The following is a 23,476-nucleotide window of genomic DNA, read 5'->3' as shown; positions in this document are numbered from 1 at the left end:
TTTGGTAACATTTTTACTGGTATATCTGTAGTGTCAGAGGGGTTTATTCTTGACACATCTTTTAAAGCAGAACGGAGTTGGTGTTAGTTTCCTAGGGGAGGGTAGTGGAAATTATTTCCTTTGGATCTTAGAAATCAATCAGTAGCAAAACTTGGAGTCACAAGCCCTTTTCTGTTTGTGTGTTCCACCCCTGTGTTCTCTACAAAAATCATCTTTCCTAGCCAGTTTACCCAAGGAGGAAAGTTTTATTGAGGCTAGGTGTCAGGCTAGGCTTTCAGAGTTTCCATGGGCTGTGGTGCAGAAGCGTGCGTTGCCAACAGGGTCTCGCACCTTTACCGCTCTCAGTAGGACAGTCGTTGCTTTAGGTGTTTGCCTAAATTCCATATTCCTTTGGAGCCCGTGAGTACATGTGAGCTGAGATGGTCAGATGATCATTTTTAAGAGGAAAAAAACATTAAATAGCAATTAAACAATAATTTTTAATGCAAGGCTCACGAAGTTCGTGGGGAGACCCGGCTCACCCAGTGGACCCCAAGTGAACCTCAGGTACAGACCAGCAGAGCCGCGCTGCAGCAGCACAGACTGGGCTGCAGCTTTAGCTCTCGACACCAACGTGGGCATTTGATGCTGGTGGTAAAAACGTGCTCACTATCAGACTTTTGCTCTTTCAGTGTATTTTTATCTTCTGATGTCTGACACATTTTGAACCCAAGGAGTCTCTCTCCAGGGTTTCAGCATGCTTGTATCAGACCGGCATCTGGTCTTGTGGTTTGTGCCCCTAATGAGAAAGCTGCTTAATTTTCACACCCAAAGTATCAGATGAGACAGGAAGCCCCACCCTTTCTCATGGTGTAACTGAACTCAGCTCTTTGCATAAACTAGCAGCCGAAACAGTAGCCTGAACAAAATTATTGTATCTGTATCCTATCCTTAGCTATACAGCTCCCCCCCCTTTTTTTTTCCTACTCTGGTTATACGTGCTTTTCTAGCTGCACAGTTTTCAGTGGAGATGTTTCTGACTTGCACCCGAGTTAGGAATATGAAATTGAATTCTTCAGCCTCCCAGTATCCTCCCAATTATTTTTTTAAAGAGACCTAAATAGATTTCTATGCGTTGGGATAGCTTGATAAGCTTTTGGGGACATGAAAGCTTTAATTTCTAAAGATGCCACATTGGATGCCGTGATTTCTGCTGGTGTGGTATCTGCGCTTCCAGTCCACCTTTAAAAGGAGTGGCCTGGGCCAAGGCACAGACTCCCCAGCCTCATCAGTCTGCACTGAGCATCCTCTGTCCCTTTAACTGTCCAGCTCCTGCACAGAGCCCCGTGCAGTGGGTCACTGCACCTGCCCCCAGCCCCTCAGATGTTCCCAGTGCTGCAGTAGCTGCGCCAGCACCAGGCTGGCACTGCATCACTGCCTTTGGAGAGCAGAGAAGCCTGGAGCTTTTACTCTTTCACTCATATCCTTCACCACACGTTGTGGAAATGCATTCACACCTAGCCTGGAAAGGTTACAAACAGATAAACATATGCCGTTACCCTGTTCTAACAGAGATCTGTGTTTTCAATTAGGTTTTGGAATTGGATGCCAAACCTAGACCCAGATATGGGAAGGTTTTATCAGCAGAGGATAGATCAGAATTTGGAGCATGGCCTGCTTTTCTGAAGGTCCATTTCTGAGCTAAAAGTTCCACAGGCGAGGAGGCCTCTTAAATATTTTCAGCTCATTTCACCTCCTCTTTTCCATTCCTAAGGCGGCAAAAGCAGCCCATTTTTCACTGCCACATGCATCACTATCATCAGCTGAACAACACAGCAAAACCTGGGCTGACAAGCACCCAGAAGTTTGAAGGATTTTAACACGGTCCTTGGTGTTTTGTGAACATGGAGCTGCACTGAGTGTTCGCCCTGCTTGCGGTGCCGGTTGTTTTTTTACACAAAGCAGAAATGCACGCGTTTGGCAATACACACCTTCATGTAGGCTTAGACAGTTGGTTGCGTAAGACCGGTTGCAGTGCCGTTGCCATTTTGCAGGATTTGGGCTGTGCTGGCGTTCGGTCCTTCCCAAGGACGTGCTGTCCTGTTTGTCATGGTCTTAGCTTATCCCTTAGCAGATAGCTGCTCGCATCAGAGTCTCGAAAAGGCACAGCAGTCACGGGGCAGCGGAGCGAAGGGCGAGAGAACAGCCCTCAGCTGCTCAGCCCAGTTACGTAGTGTTGGAAATGAGGGAAAAGAAAGTGAATTACTTCAGCAAATGTGTTTTGGTAGATCCCCAGGCACCAAGAATCATATCCGTGAGCACTCCCAAATCTTAAGAATATTTTCTGCGCTCATTTTCCATTTTGTGTTGCAATGAGAAGTAACATTCGGGTGTTGTGCTGACCTGGTACTGCCTGGTCTGCTGCTTGTGTTCGTAGCACGGAGCGCCGGAGAAGGCATGCCTTTTTGAGGAGGAGAGGGTCAAAAATTCTTTTTACTGGTCTCATGGTTTGTTACTGTAAAACTTAACTGAAGTAGAAAATTAGATGTGACATGTCAAATGTGGCCCTGGTTGGCGAGCGGCCAAATTGGGCCGCTTCATTTCAGTTTGCCTTAAAATGGCTGACGTGACAGTTCACGTGCCCAAATTTCCCTTTGGAATGTACTTTTGAAATCTTTTTTTAGTAACTTTATAAATCTTTTTGTATCTGTTTTTCCTCAAAAATCAGTTGCTTCAGAAAACAGCAGCCCAAAAGCTGAAGTAAATGTTTCACGTAGCATTTCTGGGCCCACTTTGTATCGTGAAGTTTCTTACATCTGTGGACTGGAGCAAATGTAGGTTAAGAAATCACTTTGCCCAGCGCAAAGCCCATTTGACAACAAATTATTAAGTTGCCTACAACAGAAGAAAAACCGAATAGCAAATAAGGAAATGTTTATTTCCGTCTTCTAGGGTTTGAGTTCAAGTTTTTTTAAGTCATTTCTGAAGGTGGCAAAAAAGTTACATCAGATTTTCAGTATTTCTTTTGCAACTTTGTATGTTTCATTATTTGGCAAAGAGAGAAAATGAAATAAAATCAGCCATATTTGAGCCAATACCTAGGTTTGCTGGCTGCTGCGGCTGGGTTGGAAGTGTCAGAGTGGGGTATATTGTTGCCTGGAATCTGTCCGAGAGTGGGATGTAATCGGTGAGTCATACGGAGAGAAGATTTTGTGTTCAGTATCTAGTCTTGTTGCGCATCTAAGTAGCTTCCTATAGTTGTGAGCAAAGTTGTTTCTGCCTCTTCAGGGTCGGACGGCTGCAGAACAAGAGTTGTGCCACACAGCACGTCCCTGACCTGCTCTGGGTGTTTATAGGTGGCATTTTTGATGAGTTCGCGACACAGCCGCAGTATTTCTGCGGAGGGGGACCAGAGTGCTTTCAGTGGGATGTCCAAGCAGAGAGACATATAGAGGAGCAAAAATTTAATCAAATGACTACAGGTTGTAGTCAGAAACCTTCCGTTTCGTGAGTCTTGGAGATGACCCCCCGTTCCTTGCCTAATAGCAACATGTAGTGCCTAGTACTTCATAGACCAGCTGGGTAACTACCAGAACTATTATATTTTTACATTGTTGAGATGGAACCTAAACACGGGGTGGGTTTCTTAAAGCCTCCACTGAGAGGCAATCCCTGCCTCAGCCAGCAGATATCCGGGTAAACGAAATGGGGTGGTGGATGGAACGGAAACTGGCGGGGGTCATCACGGCAGCTCAGAACTTAGGCCAGCAGCAGCCCTTTTGTGAGTCTAGCCAAAGGTGACCTGAAGTCAGAAAAATTTGTGCACCCCACTTAGCACCTGCTTTTCTCTCCCCTTTTTTGCACCCCATTCCCACCCCTGTGGGGAAGGCAAGCCTGTTTCTCCCCCCATGCACACACCTTGTTCAGTGCTTTTGTTTCTAGCAGCAGCTCATGATTTCAGATCAGTACTGGCTGCTGGCAGCAAAAGGTTAAGCATCATGTCCCAGGTCTGCTGAACTGCTGTGTGCTCCGAGCCCTCCTGATGGTTGGTGTCAGCCTTGATTTAAAGGGGAAAGACGAGGGACAGTGGGGAAGGCTGGAGATGAGACAGGATTGCTTTAAAAATGCAAATGAGATCATTCTGTTGAAATATCTCCCCTCAAACCTTTCTAAAACCTGACACTTGCTCTCCTTTTCCCAAAGTTGCTTATCGGGACCGTGATGCCGCTGGGCTGCGAGCGGTGCGGCGGAGGGTACCGGAGGGGTGCCGTACTGGCCGAGGTGGCCATCTCCACGCCTGCCTGAACAGAATGTTCTGCAGACAGCAGAGCGCGGATGGTCGGGGGGAGGAATGGGTTTCCATGCTGAGTCTTGCCACCTGTTGCCTTTTTCATTCCAAGCCCCCCTTCCTCCCCACCCTCCACCCCAAGTTCCCCTCCCCACACAGCTCACCATCCCCAGTGGATAGGGTTGGGATCAGTAGTCACTTGCCAAATGCCTTTCTAATGCTGTCACTAATTCTGCACAGACAGCATCTCTGAAAGCAAAAACAAATCTTTTCCAATGCATTGTCCTGCGTTTTCTACAAAAAGCAGTTAGAAATGCCTTTCCTTAGTTGCGTTAGGTGGGAGGGACCATGCCACAGCCACTGCGAGAGTCAACCCCAGGGAAGCCTGAAGCTGTGCTGAAAGAATCTGCTGCAAATCCATTGAAGCTGGCATTTGGCACTGGCACGGGCTAATTTTGTACTTGGGGTTACACATATACACACCCCTGTCATTCTCCCTCATCTGCTACATATGGAAGGCTGCCCCAAGCTCCGGAGTGCCAGGGAATGTTTTGCTAAAACCTCCAGACTTGGTTTGATTATGTTACTATGCACACTGGGCTGTGGAAGCGGCAAGAGTGGTGTGTGCTGCCAGATGAACTGGCACCAGCTAGTCACCGGCTTGAGCCACGGTTCCACACGGCTGCCCTGCTGCCACGAAAGTAGTAGACTGCTCATGGACATGAGGTCATAATTTCCTGCTAATTAAGGTGTGCAAAGGGGATGGCATTGCTCTGGTTACAGGGCTGTTGGGTTTGCCTGGAAGTCAGCTGGGAATCTGGAGGAGTGCTTTTCAGTTCCCCGTGTACTCCTCACGTGAAGTCCTTTAGATCCCCCTTTTCAGGGTTGAGTAGCCATCTGGAGGGGCGGTTTCCAAGTTCCCAATTCAAGATGCCTTGAAGGGGACTGATCTGCAGAACACAAGACATTGGCAAATAGGATCCTTTCTTCCACTGGCAAGTAGACCTGGTTTTGAAGCGTTTCAGGCTCTCAGAATGTTGCCATGCCTGTGTTTTACAGACGCACCTGTATAAATACTTGTTTGCCCACAAAAATCACGGTGGAGGTGTAAGGATGAAAACATTTAATGCAAATAGGAGCGATTACTAGCCCTTGCAGCATGGTTCTGCCACCTTCCTTAGAACTGGGCTGAAGGTGAATGTGGAAGGGTAGAGAGTTCGGAACGGCAAAAAGAAAGAGAACAAAGAAAAAGGAATAGAAATTGAGGTGGTATGTTTCTCTTATTATTTCTGGTCGTGATGCAGCATAAGGTCCAGAACCTTCTCCCTCCCTGCTGATAGATGTGTTTGTACTGGCAAGGCTTCAAGCTGGTATCCCCAGTGCACCAGTTAAACCAGTAGTTACCAATTTTTTTGCAAGCCACGCTGGGACTATAGGAATTTTATTCCTTCACAGTGTTGAAGGAAAGGGGTTTTGCTTGCCAAAGGGCTTTCTTATGCTTGAGGATGATTTATGGGCCAAGCTGAGCCACTTGTGGAAAAGGCAAAGCAGCTCTTGGCAGCACCCCCAGAATCCACTGCAGCTGTGGGGTAGTGAAGTCATCGGCATAACAACCACTGCAAACAGAATAACAAAGTCTGTTCTGTTCTCGTTTAAAATAATCTTTCCAGTTCAGCAACCACATTAAACCTTACCTTTCTGCATACAGAAATAATAAAAGACCGATAGTTCTCTGCAACATGGTGTGAATGTCTCACTTACGTTACTGCCTATCGCTCCTGCACCATCTACATTTTACTGGAGTATTTGAAATGAAGGAATGAAGCCACATCACGTCACAGTTTGTGTCTGTCCCTTGTTTTCACTCCTTTGTTTGTCCTTACGTTTTAGAAATCAGAAAAAAATCCCAGTGTTTCTTTCTTTTAAATACAGAATTTGCTTTTGCCTTATAACCTGTTTTTAAGTTGATTGCAAAATGAGTAATTCTGTCTTTGATTTTTTCTGCCTGTCTTTGTTTCAGGTCCCTTCAGATCCTCCTGCTTCCAAAAAGCCCAAAATAGATGACTCTGCTTCCCAATCTCCAGCTTCTACTGAGAAGGAAAAACAGTCCAGTTGGTTACGGTCCTTATCCAGTTCATCTAATAAGGTGATTGCTGAATATTTTGTAACCAAAAGAGAGATCAAATTAGCATGTAGCATGGCTCTACTGAAACCAGAATGAGAAAAAGAACTTGCCCGGGTTTTCTACATCAATAATATTTCAGTCCTCCTGCTAGTAACCATTGAGCTATACAGTCCTCCCAGTTTCCTTGCCGTCTCCCAGTGTTCACTGGCTTTCATTGTGACAATGAAATAAGCAATTCCTTCGTGCCTTTGAGGTACAAGAATTTGCAAGACTTGAGAGCCTTTTGCGGTCTCTGCAAACTACATATAACCTATTGGCAGAGAAAAAACATGGGAGGTTTTGCATTAGTGCAGTCCCCCTCTTCTAGTGGAATCTACTAAGTAGGTAGGTCCTAGCCAGGGGTGGTGGTTTCAGAGATCACAGAATGCATACTGAAAAGCATCACCGCTCTGATGCACTCCATTTTGATTTATCGTTTAAAAGATTGTTTGTATTTACTCGTTTTTCTTTCCCCTCCTTCCCAGAGTATTGGCTGTGTCCATCCCCGTCAGCGTCTCTCAGCTTTCCGGCCCTGGTCCCCTGCTGTATCGGCAAATGAGAAAGAGCTCTCAACCCATCTTCCCGCATTGATCCGAGACAGGTAAGGGGGCACAAGCTGAAGGGGGAGTGGGGTCAGCAGCTGCGGAGGTTCGTTTGACAGCGGGTGTTGCTTTATTTGCTTTATGTTTGTCGTCTTGCACTGTCAACTGATGGCTTTGTAACTCAGTCGGTCCACTAGTACTAGACCAAAAAGCATTTGCAGCTACGATGCTTTAATTTGCACAAGAGAAATAAAAAAAAAGTATTGATAAAATGAAATATTGAATCATTAAATAGGTTTTCTTAGGTGAAATGTGCCATAAAAGTCTGAAATGAAGGCTGCTTCTGTGAACTTATGATCATTTTGGGGTAGAGTCATAAGAAGTTCTCGAGCTTCACTGTTTAAAGGAAGACTGAGTTACTCTCCCAGGGCAGGTGCTCAGGGACTGGCCGGCTATTTCCAGGCAACTGGCACTGGTAACTGCAGCAGCTCCGTCACACCGGTGGGTCAGTGTGGCCAGCACAGCCGGGTGCTCCCTCCTGTTGCCAGTAGCACAGGAAGATGAAGGGCTGGTTGGACAGCGCAGGCTACCCTGGAGCCTCCCGATGCCTGTGGTCCTGGCAGGTAACGGCAGCGCACACGGGGCAGGAGAGCCTGTGGAAGGCTCCTCAGCTTCTAACACCCATCAGAATGCTGATGCTTTAGGCCAGGTTCTGTGCTTGGATAGCAACATAATTAAACTGGTACGAGAATGAGTCTCCACCTGTAAGAGGTGGGACTGCTGGTGTCACAGCTCAGAAAGTGTCAGGGCAATTAGACGTTCCTCCGCCAGACTGGAACTGTTTGGTCTGAAAAACCTTTTTGCCAGGTTTCTGCCTAAGGGTAATGATTCCTTTGGAAGGTTTGACTAACGTGGCCAGGTGTTTTTAGGGAGTGTTATGGAGAACATATTTTGCTGCCTTAATGAACAAGTTTCTTAGAAGCTGGGGGGATTGACATTAGAAAAAAAAAAAAAGGAAGGAAAAGAAACCTCCCAGCATATCCTTGCTTTTAAACAGGCTGTTAAATGAGGTAGGGAGAGAAGGGCTATACTGGTGGAAGAGCATGTCCTTGCTATCCCTGTGAGAAATGTGGCCAATTGAAGTCTTGTGGGGGAAAAAAACCCACCTTGAACAGGTTCAGGAGAAATTTTACTACATAACTGAAGAAACATCATGTAGTAGATGCTGAATGGAAGTTGCAAAGACAGTCTTTGCTGTGTTTTTTGCAAAATTCTATGTATTTGACATTACAGTATTACTGTCCTTTAACATAGTTTGTTGGGTTTTTTAACTGGTTTTCCATCTGTGCACCCAGATGCATGCTGTGTCAAAAAATTAAAGATACACAAGAATCTGGTTTTTGCATTCTGTGGCCTTTCTTAAGGCAGTGCCGTTTCCAAGTTTACAAAACATTTGTGGATAGACAGAAGTAAAAGTGTGCAGTTAAGTAAAATAGTAATGCGTGAAGATCTTTATAATTTTTAGACTCTGGAAGATCTCATCTCTTTGGTGCTCGTAGAATATCTGGCACTTGGAACATGATCCCTTCTGAACTGGGTGGAGATTAGCTGTATAAATCATCCCCGTGTTTAAATGAGTGCTAAACAGTAAGCAGATACATAGGCAGATTCTTAGCTGGTGTAAATCAATGGAACTTCCCTGTCATTCCAGTAAGTGTCTCGCAGTTTCAGTGTAACACATGGATTGGGAAGCATTGTAAAGCCAGGAATATGACTGTTTTCTCCTTCCTTTTGCTTCCCCCTCTCCAAAACAGTTTTTACTCCTACAAAAGCTTTGAGAATGCTGTGGCCCCCAATGTGGCACTTGCACCTCCAGCCCAACAGAAAATTGTGAGCAACCCACCCTGTGCCACGGTAGTATCACGGAGCAGCGAGCCACTGAGCAGCACTGTCCAGCCACGGAAAAGAAAACTTGCTGCAGAGAACACAGCAATCCCAGAGGCAGCAGCCGCTGTCACAGCCACTGTTACTGCCACTGAAGAGGATAAGGAATCAGAAGCAGAAATTGAAGTAGAAACCAGGGAAGAATGTAAGTGACAGTTTTATCTGCTTTTATTTTGTTTTATTTGTGCTGGATTTTCCTCAGCAATCCGCCGGAGTTAGCTGTTTGACCGGGGTTGTGTTTAAGTGTAATTCTGGAAGTCTAATACCTCAATGCGATGTCAAAATACCAAAAAAAATGAAGAATGGCCCATAAGCTGGGGGGGTGTTTTCCTGGGAGAGGAACATGCATCAGCAAAAAAGCAGCACCTGAACTGCAGGTTCCGACTAACCTGGATTTTTGTATTGACGTAGGTAAGCGTTGTGCAGAGGACAGAATGTAGGTGGTGGTCACATAAAAACTGGTGGTTTGCTATCTTATCAAGAGCCTTCCATAAAAGCCTTTGTGGGATGCACACAAATAGCCTGCACAACTTCCAGAGCACACGTGTGTGCAAGCGTGGAATTTTGTGTCAGACAAAGAATACGGCCATGCAGTTTCAGTGCCGCATCTGCAGAGCTGAATTCCGAAGGCAGAGATCAGGAGCCAGGATGCTCTTCAACAGTATTGTGGTCTTGGGCTGCTCGTGAGAGATGAGGACACTGGCATCACCTTATTAATGTCACTTAGGTAATTCTGCCGCTGCCTTCAGTGTGTTCAGTCCTTACTCAGTGCAGGCAGGTCATGCAAAAAGAAGAAATTTTACCCACTGAAAAGAGCAGGATCACGTAGGTTTCCCTGAAGAAATCTGTTTCTTCACACTCACAGAGAGAACACTGTTTGTGACATAAATTCCAAAGTCCCAATTCAAGCAAATAGTAAGTTGGTCCCTTCAGTCTGTCAGGTTTGCATTTTCATTATATTTCAAGTATCAAAGTATAAAACAAGTATTTTCTTTCTTTTGGTTTGGTTTTTTTTTCATTGAGTATTATCTCCTCTGTACAAAAGGGCCTCTATATTTTGAGCTACATTAGTTTTAGACACTATTTTATTAATCTTCGATGTTTCTATTTTTCAGTCACCTCCTCCTTGTCCTCGCTCTCGTCCCCATCCTTTACTTCATCCAGCTCTGCAAAGGACATGAGCTCACCTGGGATGCAAGCCCCAGTCACAGTCAACAGTTCATATGAGGTTGCACCACATTCTGACTCTCACAGCAGCGGGTTGGAAGCTGAGCTGGAGCACCTAAGGCAGGCCCTGGACAGTGGCCTAGATACAAAAGAAGCCAAAGAAAAATTCCTCCATGAAGTTGTTAAAATGAGAGTGAAGCAGGAAGAGAAGCTAAATGCTGCCTTGCAAGCGAAACGCAGTCTACACCAGGTAATGTTGCAAAACCGCCTTCTCTACCGCTGTCTGCAAATACTTTTCCAGGTAGAAACCATTAGGTAGTCTCATGTAAAAAAGAATTGCCTCATCTTTCCCAAATAGTAACAGCCTTGACTGGGGTACTGTTTGTAAATTCAGCCGGGAAACCAAAGCGTACAGGAACCGTTCTGACATTTTTAAGCTCGCCACCTGTTTTTGCCTTGGGGTATAAATCCATGGTTACCGAAATCAACATCTCTTCAATACTGAAAAAAATCTGAAAAAGTCCAGCACCGACTTTTTGTTTTCATTTTGCTGAACTAGAAACTCGTCTGTCCCTTAGGAGGCTTTATCTGCAGTTTTAAAAGACCTGTGGAAATCCTGCCGTTGCCTAGCTGAGGGAGGGCATTCCTGGGACGCAGAGGCACTTGCAGAAGCTCTGGTGAAGAGCTGAACCCCAGCGCTTTGTTAGGCACTCCGTTAGCCACGCGTCACTGAATCGTTCTTGCTTCCTTCAGTGGAGAAGCTCCTTGTTTCTGGAAGGGCTTGATACAGTGGTCGTACCAAAGACAGAGCGGTCAGACAAAGGCTGCTAACGGCCAGTACTTCTCTGCAGACCGCAGTGGCTGGACAGAACAGCGGGTGAACAAAAGTAGTACGTAGAAATGAAAGCTAGAGCCGATGTAGAAGATTTGCATGTCCTCTGAATATTGTATGTGGAGCTAGAAGTGCAATCCGTTAGCTGCAGCTGGGGTGCTGACTGTAAAAGAAAGGCCTTGGTTCATCCAGCGTGGGAGATGGAAAAGCAGGACTTGTGCTGTTGCTCGAAAGCAGGTATACAAGTTGTGTTAGCTGGCACAAGGCATTTTGTTTCTTTGGGGAAAGGACAGAGCTCACAGGTGTGATTTGTGTCCAGTATGACCGCTCAGTTTAAAAACACCCAAAGCCCCAGTAGTTGACTCCTCCTAGCAGGCAGGAGGAGGTGAGAGAGAGATTGTATCAAGTGCATAAATAGGATGGCAATTAAAGTTTTAAGAAAAGTTTGCCAGCTCAAATGGCTGCAGGAGGTGCAGTATAGCGAGGCACTCTCTGTGCCGTGTACCTCTCGGGTGCAGGTGGCTCGTTCCACACTAGCTGCAGGTCCAGGGCCCGGAGAAGGGAGGCTGAGAGCTGTCTTTGCAACTGGCACCTTTGGCAAATAATTTCTTTCCTTTGTGTTTCAGTAAATGTGTGTCTTGTTTTATGTATTTACAATATTTACAAGCCGTACATATTCAAAGTTAATTTTTAAATACCTACACTAAATACGCAGTGCATACTTAACGTAAAGCAGGAATCACATGAAGTAGTTGAAGCAGAATGGAGTGTGGAGGCATTCCATCAAGCAACGTGGCAGAGAGAGAGGGAACAGGGTACCTGGCCGTCATTTTTCCACTGGCGCAGCTGCGGGTTTCCAGTTCCACACACAGAGAAGGTGCATGTGTGCAGGCGCCCAGAGGCAAGGCTGAGCTAACAATGGCCTGGCTGGGAAGTGAGATTGTCAAGAGAGCGCATTTCCCATGACCCGGCTGCAGTGTTATTAACAGAAACTCTTTGCTGTGAGGGTTTGACGCTGACAGAGGAAGTGCTGCTTCTGGGGGGGGGGAAAAGTCCAACTTTAGTTTCTCATTTAACCATTTAGGAACAGACCTTCAGTGAGCCACAGTTTTGTGCTTATGGGGAACATGTCTTTCTAACAACAGCTTCTTAACAACTTAGGAGATTCTTCCTTTGTACCTTTAGGTTCCTTGTCGTTATCACATCAGCCAACGGCTCTCTCTGGGCTATGAGATCTCAGGGTGGTGGCTCCTATTAAGAACCTGGACAGTGAGAGTGGCCGTTCCCAGAGCGAAGCACGCCTTCGATTTAGCTTAAGGTTTTAGCCTGGAGTTTTCCAGACACTGTGACAGAGCAGTCTGTTGGCTGGTTGCCAAGAGACGTAGATGCGACACACCAGTTACCTGTAGCAAAACAAAATTGCCTAGAGTTAGAAAGAAGATACACAATTTGTCTTTTGTCATACTTGCCTTAAGTGTTTTTTGGGGGGAGGCTTGATAAAATGGAACCCCTTACTGATTTCTTCAGCGAGCAGGAAAGTTCCTTGTTCGGCTTTGCTGTACACAAAGGGCATTTGCAAATGGCATTTGTCATAACATGGTGTATATGCAGCGTCTTCCGTTACGGTGCAGGCATTGCAGTTGGTTGGTTTAAAACTTTGAGCTAGTGTGGAGCACATTGCTAGTAGCTCTCTCCAACTGCAGTTCATCTTTATTCAGTCACAGATGGTCACAGCTATTTTGCTTGACAAAGCAAAACGCGGCTGTAGCATATAGCTTTTTATTATCCAAGAATTCAGGGTATCTTGAACGTACATGTTGATTTAAAGGAGAAGAGCTTGTACAAAGTTCAGGATGAGGTTTAGATGTGAGCCTTCTTGGTCATAACCAGCAGAAGGTGGGAATTCCAGCTGGATCGCTTCCTTTACAGTTCTGTTTCCTTGGTGTAATCTAGTCTCTGCTCCCCAGTTCTCACAAGTTAACTGCTTCTGTATCCTAGGAGCTGGAGTTCCTAAGAGTGGCTAAGAAGGAAAAACTGAGAGAAGCAACAGAGGCGAAGCGCAACTTAAGGAAAGAGATCGAACGTCTGAGAGCCGAGAATGAGAAGAAAATGAAGGAAGCCAATGAGTCTCGGATACGACTGAAGAGGGAACTGGAACAAGCCAGGCAGATCCGGGTGTGCGACAAGGGCTGTGAAGCAGGCAGGCTCCGGGCCAAGTACTCAGCCCAGGTAAGACCCAAACACTGAAAGCTGTCAGGGAAGCAAGCTTCCTACCGCTGTGGTGCGCAGTGCTCGGGGTTAGGTCAGGTGTCTGTCCACCCTCCAGTGCCAGGGGCCTTGTTTTGTCGAATTTGATCCAAGTCCAGCTCCTGTCTGTGTAGTGCCCCTGCCCTGTGATGCCAGTTGGCCACCCCAGCCCTAACACAAGGTGTTACCAACCTGCCTGCGCTCCCACCGCCCCGTCAGTCCCACAGTTCTGCCAAGAACTCTGCACATTTGTCAGCTCAAAATGACCATTTACAGAGAAGACAAACGCTAGACATTATTTCAGTTCCACAAATACTCTGTTGGCACCGCCAATGCATAGGGATCCATTTCAGAACTGTAAATATTGGGCAGAGCCACTTTCTCTGCTAGTGTTTTCCCTTGAAGATCAGCCTGGACCTCCAGGACCTCTTCAGGACTAGAGAAGGGGCCAAGGCCCGTCCATAAGCACACCACAGTGCTGGGGGGGAAGCGCTGTTTACAGCTGTAAAGCCTAAGAGCACCAAACTGTCAAGCCTGAGAAAAGCCTTCCAGTTTGATCTCAGGGAAAGCTCTAGGAATGCAGGAACATGTTGTTACAAGCTACATGTATGCTCTAAGCTTTCGTCCTAAAATTCCCTCCCCACCCTCTCTGCATCAGATTCTCTTGTAAAAAAGGATTTTGAAGTTTCTTTAAACCACCCAAAGCCAAGTGAACTAAGAGCTGAGGCTGCACACCCTTAAGCCACCTTGTTGCATCTTGGTGTGGCGGGGCACATGGCATGCAGCATGCAAGGCCACCCACTGTTCCAAGCCCCCTGAAGTGATCCTGTGTAATGTGCTGAGCTGAGAGCAGGATGGCGGCCTCCTGGATTTCCATGAGAAACAGCCCTGAAGAGGAATCCATTGCATGCCCTGCCTTCCCCTTCCTCCAGTAAAACAATCCCAGCTGCCCAGTAATGCCTTTCCTATGAAAGGGCATGGTCCCACACCCACTGTTAACCCCCTCAACTCCCCCCTCCATGGAGGGGGACTCCCAAACAGCCCCTCTCCTTAAAGCTCAATGCCTTTCCTTGCCACAGCTGCCTCCCCTGTAGCTGTGCACTGACCTGCTCCCACCTAAACATTCCTCTGCCAAACCACTGTCTCCATCACTGCTTCCCAAGCTAAAAGCCAGGCTGAGAAATGCAGGAATAAAAGGCAGGGTGCAGCAAGTGTTGGCAACAGGTGGTCTTGGAAAAATGGGGCACGCTTGCCAAAGTTTAAACTCCCATGGCAGAGACTTATCACTTACCATGCAACCACACAGGTGTCGTACACTTGCAGGATTAGTTTGTGTGTTAAAACGTAGCTGAGTTAACGTGAAGGAAACTCCTCTAGACCACGGTTACTGTAGCCGCTTTTTTTGTCACAGATGTCGTTAGACACACATGCTCCATGAAGGTGGTGGCACACCTAAAGCGCAAACTGCAGATATTTGGGGCGGTCACTTTAAGGGGTGGGGGGGCAGAGGAAAAGAAAGGGCAAGAGCAGTCAGACATTCTTCTAACCCCAGGCTCTCAATAACGGGAAGGGGAGTGGTCCACTCATACCACTATGAGACATGTCTAACCAGGAGACCAGAAGCAGGAAATGATGTGGGCTTCCTCTCTAGCATCACAGGATGTCTCACTGATAAGAGGTGTCCAGACTAAACAACCAGATTGAGACCTGCTGCTCTGGGCGTTGCCAGCAGTTCACTTCCACTCGGGCACAAAAAAGCAAGGCAGCAGCAAGTGCAGGTAAAAGGAAACGCCATCCATACGCAACAGCTCTGCACACCTGCAGGTGTCCCCTCCCTCACCTTTGACATGCATGAAAGCTTTTGACAATGTGGAGTTTCAGTCTCCTAATACGTTTCTTCCTTGGAAGGCAATAAATAAGGTTTCCTGATACAAAATCACCTCAAAAGAATTCAATTAGCTGAATATTCTGCAAGTTTGTCTTTAGAAAAGACACTCATGGCACATTCGCAGGATCAGCGGGGGTGTCCTGTGGTACCTAAGTTAGGCTTGCTGTCGCAGCAGCAGGGTGCAGCGCAGCAGCACGAGGACAGGGGTGAAGCCGCAGACGTGGTACAGCCACGGTACTGCTGTGCTTGGGCAACAGACCGCGTGGCAGCTGGTGTCTCGGGGGCTGGGACAGCTGCTTTACTCAGCAAGTACCTCAGAGGTTTCTGCGCGGCCCTGAATAGAAAAATACCTTAAGTAACTTCAAAGTCTGCATTTTACCAGCAGTCAATATGACTTAAGTTCTTAGGTCATATAAGAAGTTCTAAAGTAAAGCTTTACACATCCTTTTACCTTTAATTTGGAATGCACACAGGAAGTTTGTCACGTTGCGTTCATCACTTATTATTTCAGACGAAACCGCAGTTCTCTAGGCAGGCTTAGTCTAAGAGAAACAGGCAAGCATGAGAGGAAATAAGACAACAAATTCAGGGGTGTAAGTGTCTTTGTGTAAGCTTAAAGTATTAGAGGCTTGAAACCTATGTGTGCTTTATGCCTTTCTTTTTTCTTACCTTGATACTGAGATCCAAATATGGGTGGGCTGGTGGGTTAGCATTCATTTTAGCCCCAAACGTACAAGTTTTCCTTTCCTTTCTTAAATGGCAATCTTTGAAAACCGCTAATCCTATAGTTGCATATTTCAAACCGCTGCAGTTTTTCTAATGTTTCCGCACCCTTGAATACTGGGACTTTTCTCTGCCTTTGTTATCAGTAAGCAAAAAATAGGAAGATTGAGCACTGGGGCCTTTGGGGAGGCCAAGGCCATCTGCGTGTCTTGCTGTAAGTTGGGAAAAGACTGTTCAATCTCAGCAGGCGATCTCTCCAGAGGCTGGCCGCAATGTGTGTTTTGTTAAGTCCGTTTCTGTGCAAAGTCAGTACACGTTAGGACCCAGTGGGACCCACTCCTGCCCTCTGAAGTCCAGCTTTTTGTTTATGAGCTGAAACGTTGGTCATTTTCACTGTTGCTTAGAGAGTTTCTGCTCTTTCAGAGGGCTCCCTGCATCCCAGACTTTCTCACATCCATGTTCACAGTCCCCCTGCCAGCTACCTCCCTGTCCTCCTGACAGTCCCTTGCGTATAATACAAAGGACAGGACGGTTCTTGCACAAGCGGATACCACAGTCGCTTTTGTTGGACATTAACGTATAGCTGAGGCATAGGCCCTTCACCTAGGCAACTGCGTGTCTTTGTGGTTCTCCTATTAATAATAAACATTGTAACAGAGCTGAAAGTAAATCGCCTGCGCAGCCTTAGCTTGTCGTTTCCTTTGCTGAATTGCTGGCTGCCTACAGAAACAGCAGTAATGGTTTAAGAAGTACAGTGACCAGAGCTCCATTTCACACTAAGGCACTCTTAACTACTCTGTTTTTCACCCTCCTTTCTGGAACTTAAGCCACCAGAAATATTTAAGAATTTCAAAGCTAAACAGTGCCTGCAGTGCACTTGCATAATTGTACAGTAGCATATGGAAAAAAGTAGGGGAAAGGGAATGTCTTCCTCACCTCGACTTTGCCGGTCTGACGCCTGGAAGTCCGTGGTTTTCTTGCTTTTCTCACTTTGTGCTAAGGTACTAGCCTGCGTCGAAGTCTGCAGAATCACAACGGAGCCAAAATAATAAAATGGTTCATTCTGTTTCTTGATATGCTTCTCTCTAGATTGAGGACCTACAGGTTAAGCTTCAGCATGCAGAGGCTGACAGGGAGCAGCTCCGAGCTGACCTGATGCATGAAAGGGAGGCTCGAGAACACTTGGAAAAAGTAGTCAAGGAACTTCAGGAACAACTGTGGCCTAAATCAAGCAGTCAACCCAGCAGTGACAACACAACGAGCAACATCGAGAACTAAACCACCACCACCACGTCATCTAACACACACACAGAATGACCTATATGCACAGTAAGGGAGGATGTGTGGGGTACGTGTGTAAGTGCATGTGTGAGTAGTTGTGTCTTGGCACACAGATCTATGAATATGGATTCTTATTAGTTGGAAGGCAAATGTTACTCTCTATAACAGAAGCACTGAATTACGCCTCTTTTTTTTCCAATCCATATAGCACAACATCTTACTGTGCCTATAAAACACAAAGTGTTTATAAACAAAATACTTTTAAGTCCACAGCAAATTTTCTACTGGCAAACTCCAAGCAAGCAGCACCGTCCAACTAAAATCAGAGTACACGGCAAGCACGGCAGTGTTTTTATGCTGCCCTTCTGCCTGTTGGAACATTTTGGAATTTAAAAACAAACTTTTCTTATAAGCTATTTAAAGTAATTCATTACACAGACTTGGTATTAAAAAATTAACAAGATTTTTATAATGAACCTTTAAAAGCAAAACAAAAAAACCAGAAAACCTTCGATGCACAATTTTTAATGACTTGTTATAGGCTTTGGGATTCTTAACGTAGAAGCCCTCTGGTGATGATGCCATTTCATTACCAGTTTTCCAGCCTTCTAGGAAGCCATCACACTTTTAATCCCGTCATGTGGTTGTATGAGAATTTCAGAGTGCTTTTCAAAGTTGATTTTTTCCTTAGAAAGAATTCTCTTCATTTCCTGGCCTGAACACAAGAAGAAAGGAAGATGCAGGATTGTAAAGGGGGGGTGGGGGACTGGAAGAGATATATGCTTTAGAATTACAAGCCCAGCCTTACAGACTACAGTGTTTGCAAATCATGCCATCTTTTCTAAAGACATCTTCATTAATTGATGTGTTCAAAAGACACTTCATCCAAGAGCACTTCAGCTTTAGGAAAAGAAGGAAAAAAGGGAGGAAATGGATGATCTGTTAAGTCGGTTGAGAAATAAAGCAGAAGACCTATGCGTTTTGAAGTCATTCTGAAATCTTTACTTCAGAGCTTTCAATTTTCTGGAAAACTCATCTTTGTTGCACCATCTTACCATAAATTCAGTATTCACCTGCTTTTATTATGAACTGTCAGTCAGGATTTCTGTGCCCAAGGAGAGTGCAACATTGCACTATCGGATACTACAGAAAAGAAAACCAACATTTTTGCTGCTGTGAATAAGCCTACAGCTTTTTAAAATTTTTTTTTGTTTTTAAAAAGAGAAATTACTTTAATTTTGGGATCCAAGCCGCAGCCCCGGAATAAAAATGCAGCATGCCATCACTCTGTCTTACTTGTGGTAGTGGTGGTGTTTATTTTTCCTTTTTTTTTTTTTTTTTTTTTTTTTTTTTTTTTTAATTTTATTTAAAACTGCACTTTGTCAGATTCTTACTCTGCATTTTATTCCATATTTCTAAAGTTTACAAGTTGAGCATTCTATATCCTACCCTGCCTAACAGATGTGAAAATCAGCAACCCCCTTTGCCACCCTGTGACACCTCGGCATCATTTACCTTCATGCAAAGTGAGGATTCAGCAGGTCTAGAATGCTACCAAATACGAAATCGGCAAACCAGTGTGCTACTGGTTGAGTTTTTAACCTGTTTTGCGTGGCTTTGTCTCTAACGGAAGTTGGGAAGCAGTAGAGATGCTCCCGAAGTGCGTAACAAATAAGGTTGGTGCTTTATTGAACAAGAGAAAGGTTCTTTTCGCCCACAAACACTCACCTCTTATACGCTCAAGCTTATCAGCATAAAGCGAAAATTTGATCTGGGGCTGCAGACGTGCCTTCCAGCTCATTTTTCCTCTCAGCATCTTATATAGGCACTGCTGACACGTTTTTTTTTTACCTTAAAGAATAAAAAGGACAAAAAATAGGAAAAAAAGACAACCCTATGCATCATCATACACAGAAGTTACTCTAAATGAAGAAACGTATTTCCAGTAATCTTTATTTGCTTTTGGACATTAATGCAAGCTATGTAAGCTTCAAAATTATTTCCCCGTAGACAGAAAGCGGCTTCCAATCCTAAAATTATAGTATTTACTTACAGTACATTAGAGAGAATTTTTTTTTAAACAAGAGCTGTTTGCTTGAAACCATTATAATAACCATTATAATAACTGTGAGCATTAACAAAGAAGTTCATATATATGTTTTAGGTACAAAAGAAGAAATATGAAAGGAGTAGAATTACTGGGATGTTGTAAAACTGTTGGGAGCAAGAAACAGTTATACCAAGTAAATTACACGAACCTGTCCGTTTATACAGGGGTTTGCCCTTGTGTGTTTGGGATGCTGGAGACCGAGCCTGGGTGCCGATCTCCTCTTCTAAAGTGCAATGCAAAAGGAATTTTGATTATGCTTAAGCAAATTGTTTTTTTTTTTAATGTGTTTTTTTTTCTTCTTTGTATGTTTTTTTCTGCGATTATTAAATCATATGCATGGAATTAAAATCTCTGCCATACGTATATTCATTAATGGGCATTATTACTGTCTTATGTAAAGGGTTTATGTTGTTATGCAGTATGCATAAAAATGTTCTCAGCCTTATGTTTTCCAGATCTGTATTATTCACTTATTTCTTCAAGGGAAACTAAATCATTTTAGCTTTAGTTGATCATTGTGCATTTCAGAGTCTCATACGCTACGCTTTACTGCCATGTTACGAAATTACACAAAGAACAAATGTATTCCCACCCCCACTGTCAGCTTCTTTGAAGCCTTACTGCTTCAAGTTTGTTTCTTTGGGTTTCTCCCCCTGCTCTTTGTGTCTCCCCCCTTAGGACTCAACAAAAAATGCCAGCATGTCCGTCTCGCTCCATCTTTGCCCCCAGAAAAGCCGCCCACTTACCTGCAGCGTGTGACTTAGTTTTTCTTTCTTGTGTGTCTAGGGAAGCACACCGATTCACGGGCACAATTTCTGCGGTGCCTACGATGCTTTTATCCTCCAACATTCACAAAATCCGCATTCTTTTCCAAGGGAAAAAATAGAACAGTAAATAGTCTTGTCACAGAACCAGCATCACTCATGCTTCCCATGCAAATGGGGTAAGATTTGCAAGACAATTCTCCAAAATGAAGATACAGCTATTGTTATGAAACAGTGGTTTCTTCTGCCGTGCATTACGGTAATTCTTAAAGTAGAATGTCTGACAAAGGAACCTCACAATGTTTGAGGTTAAGACTCAGTAGTATTTTGATCTCTGGGAGTGAAAACTTACTAGTAAAAATGCTTATGTAAATTAAGGTTTTAAATCAGCAAGATTGAATCAGGTGCAAAAAGTCTGGGAACAACCATTCTACACCAGCAGTTAATCAACAAGAGGTTTACAGGATAGGAGCCTCTTCAATAATTTTGTTTTCCCTAAATACATTTTGTCTTAACAATAAAATATTTCTGCCAAATATATCATTCACTTCTACTTGAGAATTCCCAGGCACGTGCTTTCTTTTAAAACTGTCAGAAGACGGCCACAGAGACACTAATTTTCGAAGAGGGCCGTCAAGATGGTGGGAATCTTCAGAGGAAAAAAAAAAATATGGTTGTGAAGGAGTTTAAGGCAAGGGAGTTCTGTGTGTAATTTCTGTGTCTGCAGCACGTTGGTAGCACACCTGGTAGCCCGTTCAGATGGAACTGCTTTTCTTTTGACTTACTGTTGAGTCCCTGCTGCATTCCATTTGCACTCCGACTGGTGAGTGTAGGGATTGTAAAGTCACATCTTCTCATTTCATCTGCTCTTTAGTTTCCTTTAAGAAGTTAAAAGGGAGAAGAGGTGTTTCATACAGGCTGTTGACTCTCCCTGTACTTAAAAATATATTACTTAATACTTGTATATTCACTTTAATTACTCATTGTTTCTATTACTGAAAGAAGACTTAACGAAGGGAAAAAAAAACCAACAGCAATAACATTCATATCTATGGAGCAGCTAACTAGTATACATAATATTCTGCTTTTCAAACAGAACTAGCCAATGTAAAAAAAAAAAAGTTAAAAGTAAATTCAACATGTAAATACTTTTTTTCATTTTACACTGTTGTATTATAAGTGTATATGGTGTTTACTTTTTCAAAACTCTTTCTTACCTGGTAGTTGTCTTGTTTTATGAGTTGTGTTTTTAACTGAGAAGAAACTTTGCTGTCTGTTAGGAAAAACAAAACAAAATCTTTTTGCAAGTTTTAAATGTGGGTTAACCTTTCTCCATCATTTGCATTTTATTTGTCCTTATTTTCACTGTAAAGTATTTTATTACCAAAAGGCTGATTTTCTTTCCATTCTGCACTCTCATCAGTCCATGTGTTTTAGAGAGAAGTTTTGTGTTGGTTTGGTTGTTGTTTTGTTTTTTAAATCAAAAGAACTCACAGAAATGACATTTTTTCAATTGAAGAAAAATAAATCTTTACATTTATAATAGCCAATAGCATTTCAGCACATTTTTGTTATCCTGGTCTCTCCTATGCTGCTGCTAATGACAATATTATGACTTACTCTACTATTCTAGAACTATTTTTATGTAAGTAATGTATGCTTTCTTGTTTATAAATGCCTGATTTAAAAAAAAATAAGAAAAAAGCTTGGCATATTTATCTATTTCGCTGTGTACCTTGATAGTCCTTTTCCACCCCCTTTTCCACATCCCTTCCCCTTGAAGCAGATAATATTGTAAAATAAAGGACTTTATGAGATTATGTATGAAAATAGCTATGCTTATATACCACAGTGACTGAATGTACAGTGTATAGACGCATTACCTAAAATAAAATTGTTTGTCCAGAAAAAAATAAATAGCTATGGTACGTTTTTTGACTTTTCTGCACTGGCAGCTGTGGCCTCATTGTTGAGCACCAGCAAACTTCAGCGACCACGCAGGTGTCTACCTGAAAAAGCGCTGGGTACCGCTGCTCGGGAAGTCACGACTTCTTAATTTTAGTTCACTGCCAGCAGCTGGCTTAGAGAAGCTCTGCGACGCACACGCGCACACATAACCGCTTGAAATTGTCATTTGCCTCGTCTTAATTTCCCAGGTTGCACATGTGTACGTAGCTAAAGCACCAGCAGAGGTAATGGCAATAATAATAAAACCCGCCGCCTTTACTTCAGCGCTGGGAAGGAAAGGCAGTGCCAGCTGCATTTTCTTCCAAGAACCAGATGTTCTGACAAGATGTTCCTGGGCAAAGAGCCCTGGTGGCTGAACGTGGGGTTGTGTGCCGGTGGCGCCGGGACGCTGTCGAGCCGCCTCGAGAAGGGGCTGAAGAAGAGGGGATGTGGCTCAGCCTGCCGCAGCCTGGTAATGACGGCTGAGCTAACCAGGCGTGGGCTTACACAGTTTAAGGCTGGCGTTGGTCCGATGTCTCCTCATGGCACGGGCCACCTCAGAAGTCTAATGACGGGAGAAGTGATTATTATATGCTAATACTACTATATGTGTATATCCAAGCCCTGTTTATAAAGTGGCTAACCTGTTGTAGCCTGCAAGCCGATGCCTGGGTCTGAGCTCATATCACTTATCCACACGCTCGTCCTCTACACACACGCACCCCACGAACAACAAACCCCATTTTGTCTACAGGTTAGCGGTAGCACTAAATTCCCTTTGACATCGGAGGGTTCCTGCCATGTTTTATCTTTTCTGGCATGCCAAAACCAAAAAAATCTGCCTTATCACCTTGAGCGCACCAAGGTGCACTAACAACCTGAGGCCGAGAGTTGAACCAGCACCTTGTTCACACAGTTTCCCAGCCAGCCTAGTGCTGAGGCTCCCTAAGGCAACATCAAAACGGACAATTGCTTTCGGGGCTGCATGTGACAATATTCTAAGGAGAATGGAATTTAATTGGAAACGACACATATACAGCTTTGTGGGGAAAGTCTAATGCCGAAGTTAAATTTCTTTTGAACAATGATAATTGCAAGCGCATAAAAGTTTGTACCAGGTCAGAGAAAAAGAAATACAAGAGGGGAAAAATGCAAAAAGCAGAAGATGGAAATGTATGTTAAAGTAATTCTCTCATGGTTTTCTGAGAAACGGCTGCAGAATTTCCACAGCTCTGGTACATTTCTTAACATACTCTTGTAAAACAGTGGAAAAGCCAGAGAATGAGCGGACAGCTTAAAAAAAAAAACAAAACTACTTTGTATTTCTGACTCCTTGCAGCCTTGCTTTCTAAGGGGTTAGCTTATTTCCCGTTTCTACCACCCAGCTATTCACAGTGGGCAAAGCCAGGCTGAGCTGGGAGTCTTTCTCTGCAGCAGGTGAAACGTGTCCCACATCCCTGGCCTGTCTCGCTGCAGCAGCCCTGCACCCTGTCCTTCCAGCTCGCCCAGAATATCACTCGTTTATCAGCTGTTCCTTCTCCCCCTGACCCCGACAAAGTGAGCACAGACGCAGAAAGCTGTGAGCTCATTTTTCCTGAGT

At 44.4% G+C, this 23,476-nt stretch overlaps 1 protein-coding gene and 1 long non-coding RNA gene across 9 annotated transcripts in view; one reads left to right on the top strand and one right to left on the bottom strand.

Moving 5' to 3' along the window:
• Positions 1-18,390, top strand: part of SKI (SKI proto-oncogene) — a 117,563-nt gene extending 99,173 nt beyond the window's left edge. For both annotated transcript variants that reach the window (XM_027803224.2, XM_005437708.4), the window contains 6 exons: positions 6,288-6,413; positions 6,917-7,032; positions 8,788-9,062; positions 10,033-10,334; positions 12,915-13,145; positions 16,864-18,390. In XM_027803224.2, the coding sequence (XP_027659025.2) occupies positions 6,288-6,413; positions 6,917-7,032; positions 8,788-9,062; positions 10,033-10,334; positions 12,915-13,145; positions 16,864-17,052 (1,239 nt within the window). In that variant the 3' untranslated portion in view covers positions 17,053-18,390. The remainder of the gene's footprint in view (positions 1-6,287; positions 6,414-6,916; positions 7,033-8,787; positions 9,063-10,032; positions 10,335-12,914; positions 13,146-16,863) is intronic.
• LOC106631071 (uncharacterized) overlaps positions 10,341-23,476 on the bottom strand; it is a 189,547-nt gene continuing 176,411 nt past the window's right edge. For 5 of the 7 annotated variants that reach the window (XR_008731630.1, XR_008731632.1, XR_008731635.1 and 2 more), the window contains exons 11-15: positions 21,147-21,202; positions 20,715-20,807; positions 19,912-20,030; positions 18,784-18,906; positions 17,649-17,770 (exon numbers count right to left, since the gene is read on the bottom strand). This is a non-coding gene — a long non-coding RNA (uncharacterized LOC106631071). Of the gene's footprint in view, positions 12,320-14,454; positions 15,594-16,710; positions 16,860-17,648; positions 17,771-18,783; positions 18,907-19,311; positions 19,389-19,911; positions 20,031-20,714; positions 20,808-21,146; positions 21,203-23,476 lie in introns of those variants that run through there. The other 2 variants (XR_008731631.1, XR_008731634.1) reach the window with 2 other exon arrangements.

The sequence above is a fragment of the Falco cherrug genome, chromosome 3 (genome assembly GCF_023634085.1).
Source record: "Falco cherrug isolate bFalChe1 chromosome 3, bFalChe1.pri, whole genome shotgun sequence".
Lineage (NCBI taxonomy): Eukaryota > Metazoa > Chordata > Aves > Falconiformes > Falconidae > Falco > Falco cherrug.
Note: the sequence above shows the minus strand (reverse complement) of the source record. Positions and strands in the feature narration are given on the sequence as shown.